Source organism: Pygoscelis adeliae, unplaced genomic scaffold (assembly GCF_000699105.1).
Source record: "Pygoscelis adeliae isolate BGI_AS28 unplaced genomic scaffold, ASM69910v1 Scaffold160, whole genome shotgun sequence".
NCBI classification, from domain to species: domain Eukaryota; kingdom Metazoa; phylum Chordata; class Aves; order Sphenisciformes; family Spheniscidae; genus Pygoscelis; species Pygoscelis adeliae.
This window is the reverse complement of record NW_008824035.1, coordinates 8,736,567-8,744,261: the sequence shown is the minus strand read 5'-3', so window position 1 is coordinate 8,744,261 and position 7,695 is coordinate 8,736,567. Positions and strand designations below refer to the sequence as shown.

The 7,695-nt window shown below is 38.1% G+C and overlaps 1 protein-coding gene across 1 annotated transcript in view; it reads right to left on the bottom strand.

Annotated features, from left to right (window-relative positions):
* KIAA1715 (KIAA1715 ortholog) overlaps window positions 1-7,672 on the bottom strand; it is a 43,675-nt gene extending 36,003 nt beyond the window's left edge. The window contains exons 1-4 of the mRNA XM_009332559.1: window positions 7,299-7,672; window positions 4,059-4,140; window positions 2,201-2,242; window positions 810-997 (exon numbers count right to left, since the gene is read on the bottom strand). Of these exons, the coding sequence (XP_009330834.1) occupies window positions 810-997; window positions 2,201-2,242; window positions 4,059-4,085 (257 nt within the window). The 5' untranslated portion in view covers window positions 4,086-4,140; window positions 7,299-7,672. The remainder of the gene's footprint in view (window positions 1-809; window positions 998-2,200; window positions 2,243-4,058; window positions 4,141-7,298) is intronic.
* Window positions 7,673-7,695: the final 23 nt, after the last annotated feature.

Below are 7,695 nucleotides of genomic sequence, written 5' to 3'. Positions count from 1 at the left end.
TCAGTAGGCTTCTTCTCCTCCTTAATGGTCTGGGGGAAGGGGAGGCAGGGAAGCAGCCGTTTAGTGAGGTGGGAGCCCTTTTTGTTATTTTTAGAAAAGTAGTTTCCTTAGAAAACAAAAGCCACCCGTGAGGATGAGCAGCCAATCATCTTAGTGGAACAAAAAACTAGACAATACTGTCTCCTATTCACATCCAATGATGTTAGGATATTTTATGGTTGAAGAAAACAATCAATGATTTTCCAGAAAAACAGCTAATTATGTAAAACTAGTCCTCAGCATATTTAGGCTGATGACCATTCAAGTCAATTCTTTGTTAACAGTCACCTAATATGTAAAAGTAAGTTTCTCCATTCATTCTTGTATTTTTTTCCCCAATTTCATACACTGCATTTTACATACAGGCAACATACCTTAGGTCACTTTCATGTAGTAGTGTTACTTTTCCAAACAGCAGTAGAAATAAACCCCAAGATAATGCTCTTCTGCTTATATTACATTACCTTGCAGCTGTTCAGATACAGGTCTCTCTCTAGCCCTAATATAATTTTGATAAGCCATGTAACTTTAGATGTTAGCATCTTTTGATGGCAAGACTTAGTTCTACACTAAACCCAGACCCATGAGAGACATTTCCCTGAAAGAAAGTGTCTGCCTAACTATTTGGATTTATTTTAAAAGAAAAAATTCAGCAAGTTATGACAACTCAAGGATTGTCAAAAGAAAACCCGAACCCCTGCTGAGATGTATTTTCCATATCCTTTTATCTAAGAGACAGCAATTAGAAAAAAAAAGGCGTATTTACTCACATCAACGGAAATGCAAAAAATGGAAGTGTCATAATCAACCTCGCTGTCCATTCATCAGGAAGACACCACAAATATACAATTAAGCAGGTGATAAGGTAAAGAAGTGAAGAGTAGAGAAGAAGCCTTCCAACCCATAGTTTCTGTAGCCTCTGATTTTTTTCTCTAAATTCTTCTAATGTCTGTATTTCCTGTAAATAAATAGGATTCAACCTTATTAATGAACTTAGTTGGTGGTTTTACTAAGCTGCCTTTAAGTGTTTGCTAAAATTAGCCATATCAATTTGATACTTGATTAGAAAAGTCAAGCAGCTTTTTGATAAATGACAATATTTGCCCAAAGATAACTTTCATAGCATAAATACATCACACTATTAAGGTTATGATATGGGTCACTTGCACTGTATTAGCAGTAACACATCGCTATTGGGAAGAAATATTACAAATCGGCACTTTCTCCTATTTGTAACGCGTTAGTATATTTGGGACAAGTGGAAAATGCTAATGGCTTATGAATGGCAGTCTTTACGATCTCATACACCACTACCAACCACACTTTGCATCCTAAAACTTTCATCAGGCACCTGTGGAATTTCAAATGCTTCTAATACTTTTCTACTAACATGGGAAATTGCTGAAACCTCTCCGTCATTTCACGTTTTCATTTCAGTATTTTCCTCACATTAAGAGTGAAATCCTGAACATCTGAATGATGCTTTTGGCATATTAATAAGTGGTCAAGCAATGCTCTGCTATGTTACCATTTTGACTGCATTTCAAGTGACAACAGGAGTACTCGCACTTTCATTAAAAGGAAAACAAAAAATACCAACAGCATATTTCAAAACAGTTAATTTCCCCATAGAGTACAGACATCTGTCACAAATTCTGGCTAAAAATCACAACTGATTACTGAACCGCCTATTCAGTTATTCTGCCCCTGACCTTACTTACTACCACTACAGTTACAGCTCTTACACTTAAAACCATACATTGAACCTTTTCTAATGAGCCTGATGAATGGAACTTTGCATTAGTGACATTTTCCATTACATGAGAGTTTAACCATTAGTTATAATTAAATTGTGTAATCAAGCCAACTTCACATTCATTCCCATTTCAGGCTCTCTAAATAAATATTTAAACTGTAGTTTCTCACTGTCTATTATATGGTATAGTTTGGGTTTTTTTAAATGACTAATAGTAAGGTGGGAAAAAAGGTAGCAGTCCATTTGAAACTCAGAATCTCAAGTACATCCAACTGGAATAATTATCAAAATAATTTAAGATTCCATGACAGGATTTTACCTAATGTGAAAGAAATACATGGCCAGCAAAAAGGATGCATATTTCTAAACAAAAATCAAACAAAACACCAAAACGCAAATACATACCTTATCAATTTTTTCTAATACTTCTACAGTGGAAGGCTTTGCCTGCTTACAAGGGAAAGAACAAAGATGTTAATCTCACTAAAAAAAGTCAATATTTTGAGGATTACTGTACATTAACAGTTTTCTAACAAGAAGACATTCATAATAGATTAATATATTATCTATTTTACATAAAGGTAAGAAGTTTTCCTACTTTAATAGTGACAAATAGAAGGGACTAATGAATCACTGTCTTACAGTTGGTATTACTATTAACTGAAGGCTCCTCTCCTACACCACAAAAGATGAAAACCTATACTGCATGTACAGCAATAATGGATGTGTGGGCGGGAAGTAAAACAGGGAGAGAATTGATGAGTGGAGGGAATAGGCAAAACAAAGAGAATATATACAAGAAGCCCTAACCTGAGAACTTAAGCTTTTTATTACTATTCTTTCCACACAAGAACACATGCTCTAAATAAATTATAAGCAACTGCAAATAAGTGTTATCCCCTCCAGTCAAATTCCCCTTAGGAGCAGCTTGGAATCTGCCTTCTAGGAATCCTTCCTAACTTCTGAGAAGTATAAAGCCACTATATTCCCTCACCCTTCAGGCCACAAATTGAAAAACCATAGCCCACACTGCGTCACCACGAAAGCGAGTTTCTTACACTGTCCTGGTTTCGGCAGATAATAGAGTTAATTTCCTTCCTAGTAGCTGGTACAGGGCTGTGCTTTGGATTTAGGATGAGAACAATGTTGATAACACACCGATGTTTTCGTTGTTGTTAAGCAGTGCTTACGCTAGTCAAGGACTTTTCAGCTTCCCATGCTCTACCGACTGAGAAGGCTGGAGGTGCACAAGAAGCTGGGAGGGGGCACAGCCAGGACAGCTGACCCAAACTGGCCAAAGGGACATTCCATACCATGTGACGTCATGCTCAGTACACAAACTGGGGAAAGCTGTCCGGGGGGGCCGCTGCTCGGGGACTGGCTGGGCATCGGTCGGCGGGTGATGAGCAATTGCACTGTGCATCACTTGCTTTGTGTATTATTATTATTATTATATTATTATATTACTGTTGTTATTATTTTATTTCAGTTATTAGACTGTTTTTATCTCAACCCACAAGTTTTTCTCACTTCTAATCTTCCAATTCTCTCCCCCATCCCACCGGGGCAGGGAGTGAGTGAGCAGCTGTGTGATACTCAGTTGCCGACTGAGGTTAAACCACGATATACACAAAACTGACATTTCACCTAAACTTTTGCCTTTAAAGGAGTTTTGTATGGGAGGCTCTGAAATCAATTGATAATATGCAAAGACAAACCTAGACTCGAACAACTCACACCTGCCAGGAGAGTAGTCAAAAACCTCATGCCTCTTCCTCAAACTCAGTACACCATTCAACAATACACAAGCCAATAAAAAGTTAGGAAGAAAGACTTGTATAGGTGTAAGTAGCTACCAAAATAATTGTTAAAACAGACACAGAATGACATTCTGAATGTATCCATTTTGACCTAAAATAGCCACCAATCTTTCAAGTCACAGATGCTGCTCTATCTAAAACTATTTAGGTTTACAGAAAGGGTTAAAACTGTATTTTTATAAGTTAATCAAACCAGTGCCAGGCCTGGTACTGCAAATGAAATAAAGGACAGCCACACAGTTTCACAGTTTAGGGATTTGGCAAAGAATATTTTTGGTCATTACATCTCACTACTGGACTTCTAAGTGACGTATTAATGGGAAAATTTTAGCACTAACATTCAACCAGCATTAACAGTCAACCAATAGGCATTAAGAAAAATGTCTCGCGTACTCCCACCTTCTAGACTAAAGATTATTAACTTGTCACACGATTTTACTTACCCTCCATCTTGAAATTAATCCACCCATCTTCTATTGTGGACAAATGTTGGCAGAACTATCAATCTTCTACAAGAATTCACAGCTAGAAGTGAAGCATTAAGCATTCAGGAGCAATCTAACAGCATAGTCCAAGATTCACTAATTTATTCCAATATCGAAAGGAATCAAAATATTGCATAAAGCCATTGCCTAGTTATCTACCTATATGTTATTTTAACATCCAGTCCTCTATTTCATAAGCCATCTCGTAAGTCAGTTGATCACCCTTGATGTGGTCAAACTTATTTTTACTTTGGAAATATTTAACCAGAGGGGAGTCCTCAAAAATAGAGGCACAAAATAACAGCTAAAAAAAGCCACCAAAATCATCCAGCAGAAAAACAATTTTAAAAAACTTATTATTAAGCAGGATTATTTAAGAAACTGATTTCCAACTGTTTCTTCTGCTGCTCATAAGCATAACTCTCAACATTCCTTTCCAGCTGTCACTCCAGGCATCCAGCACTAATATCCTACTATTCGTGAGAAAGTTCATCTCCAATAAATCTACTTCCTTTTCACGCTCCCAGCAACAAGAACATATTGGATAGCACTATTGTTCTTCCTTTGTATAACGTCAAATAATCAGTTTCAAAGATTTTACTTGCTCTAGAAAAGCGCTACATTGGCAGGTCTTCCCTGCACACAATGCACAGTGCAGGCACCGGCACATCAAATGGCCCTAAAGCAATTCCAAAGGTGCAAAAGTAGCTCACCTCACCCTGTACAAACCTGGAACCCATGAACAGCACTAATTTGATTATCTGGGTCTAGGTTCCTGAAACAAAAGTATAGCAACTTTCCATCAGCAGGTAGTTGGAATCAATTGACTTTGAACCTTAGGATGGCAGAATGTCTCTCCAGTCACTTAATTTACAAGTTTTTACCCAGTGAATGAAAAAGCTATCGGTTCATAGCAACCCCAACAGTAAACTAATGCTCAATCCCAACTAGGGTTCAAACATTTTTAACTCGGGAATGAAACCGTAAGACTTATTAAAACAAAGCACTGATCCAGTTAGGCAGAAATGCAAGTGATTATTATCTTGTTTATTAAGTTACCTTTGGCCAAAAATTGAAAGATAAAGAAACCCAATCTCAATCCAAATTTGTTTACCAATTGTCTGAGGCTGTCAGAACAACTTAATATAATATAGGATACACATTGCTCACTAGCACCAGCGCTACTGTAGTATGGTCACCTCTTCACCTTTCAAGAAAGCCAAGGACTTCAGAATCCAGAACTACAGGCCCTATGATTTCAAAAACCAATCCTTAAAGATAAGGAAACCTGTATTTGAAATGCCGCCAAAACAAAGCTAGAACAGATGGACAAATTAGCTCTGCTGCTGCCAAATTACTCACACAAAGGGGTGAGCTACAGAAAAAGCACAATTACCCCTTGGACTCTTGAGTAAATTCTCAAAATAATCACTACTACAGAACTCAGCTCAGTAAAACAGCAGCAATATTTTTATTTTTCAAACACGCAATCTAACACTGAGAATTTTATACAACTGTCACTTTGCAGTTACAGGCGTGTTTTTGCATGACAGGTATTGCAGTAGATCTGAGCAGACACTTTCTTTGCAAATATTTCTACAGAGACAGATAGTATCTTTATTGCAAAACAATACAAATGCTATGTCAAATAGCCAATCAAGAAGTTTGTAAACTTAGCACAAGGTTCCCAAATCTAGTTGGCTTCCCTAGCATTGCCACTGCTGTTAGGAGCAACGGTAGCTCTCTGTTGTGGACATACAGAGACATGGAGAAGCTCGCAGGGCCTTTTTGTGTGCCATTTTCCTTCAGGCCATAGTTTGAGAACCTCTGCAGTAGAAGTGTGAAGAGGATCTTTTGGGCATGGGTTATCCGTGAGCCATTGGTGACACTGACCTTTGTCAATAACACATTTACAGTAATATCTCTACATATGTTTTTTTAAATATCTGGCAAATATCTGGAAGAGAAACAGGTTTGACAAGTGTCACCATGTGCATAATTTTACATGAACTATGATGCTGACAGGCTTTACGTATGCTGCTCCACAAGTCAGTAATACCACCAAAACCCTTCCCCAAAGAGGTATTATGGGATTAGGGCCACCAGATTCACATTTACAGTTTAGTCACCGAACCCTTAGTTAGGAGATGGAGAATTTTCTATGATTTCTATGGAGTGCCTCAGACATTTTCCTCCCCTTCCTTCTTTCTCTTCTTTTTGACAGGACAATACAAATTGCCTTCAACTGCTTGAAACCCTCCTCATTCCTCCTCACCTGCCACTCCACGCACCTCCCACTACGGCTCATGGTAAAAGTCCTCCTTCCACAAGTCTCCTTCCTTCCCATCAAATTATTGCACAGCACTTTTTACTTCTGAAGACTGCATTTCTTTAGCACAGAGCTGTCGATTCCACTCACTAAGCACTGCTGCAATTTGACTTACTTCCACCAACACTATTACTGATTTAATACACAAATAAGATAGCTGCAACATTTCCTAGCCCTAGGCTTAAAACAAACAACAAAAGTGTTACAAAACACTTAACGTAGAAGCTTAAGAAAACAGTATTACCAATTTTATTACCCGACTCTCAAAAAAAAATTCATTTCCTGATAGCATCTCCTCTACCCAAAAAAATACCAAATTTAATTAATAAAAAGCAAAGCAAGAGTGCCACAGTAAGAATACCAGAGCAGAAATTTTCTCTTTTGACAGAGGGATGAATCATGCACAATTACAGAAGTCATCCACCAACCTATTCACCCAGATGGAGAAAATAGTCTGATGATCTCACTACTTTTTTATCAAGTCAGTCTCAAATTTCTTCAAGCTTGTTGTTGATGTTTTCAGATGAAAAGCTCTCCAAAAAAAAAATCAAAGTCTCCAAAATAAATTTTAATAACTGACATGCTGAAATTCAAGACTGAATAACATCAAGACAAGTCACATTAAAAGAAAAAAGGAAATTAGAAACTTGAAATCAAGGCTTTGCGTACAGACATAGAGACCTTTCCCCTGAAGGAGGGGGAATGCTCTTTAAGTGTGGTTTTTTGTAAACTTAGTGACTTCATTTTATGTAAATATTTTCAAATATTTACCATTACAAGGAACACAAGTTCTACCTTTCAAATTGAATCTCCAGTTCTGCTCACAAAGTTTCCACCCAAAAATTCATATTCTCCCACAATTTACTGACCTCAGAAACTTCCACAGTAACCATAAAAAGTTTCTCCAGTTATGAGCGCCGTGGACAAGGAAACAAGCAAAACAAAACCAGAAGCATCACCCACTACCTACTGCTAGCCTGTCCTACAACCTCCCAGTTAAAACAAGAGACTGAATTTTCTTCAATTTAAACTTCATTTTCAGCTGTTTCTGTCTGGACGCATCCTGTGGAGGTCCTATGCTTTGTAAAGCCTTCATTAAAAAGACAAATTAGTTCCCACACAGAAACTCCAAAGCGATGGAGCAAGGAGCGGGTGGGTCAGGCGCCTTTTTTGAAGCCCAGCCTTGTTTTGAAGCCTGCGAGAGCGGCCGCCAGCGGCCCGGGGAGCGAGCCCCGAGGGCAGGGAGGGCGGCGGCAGAGGTCAGGC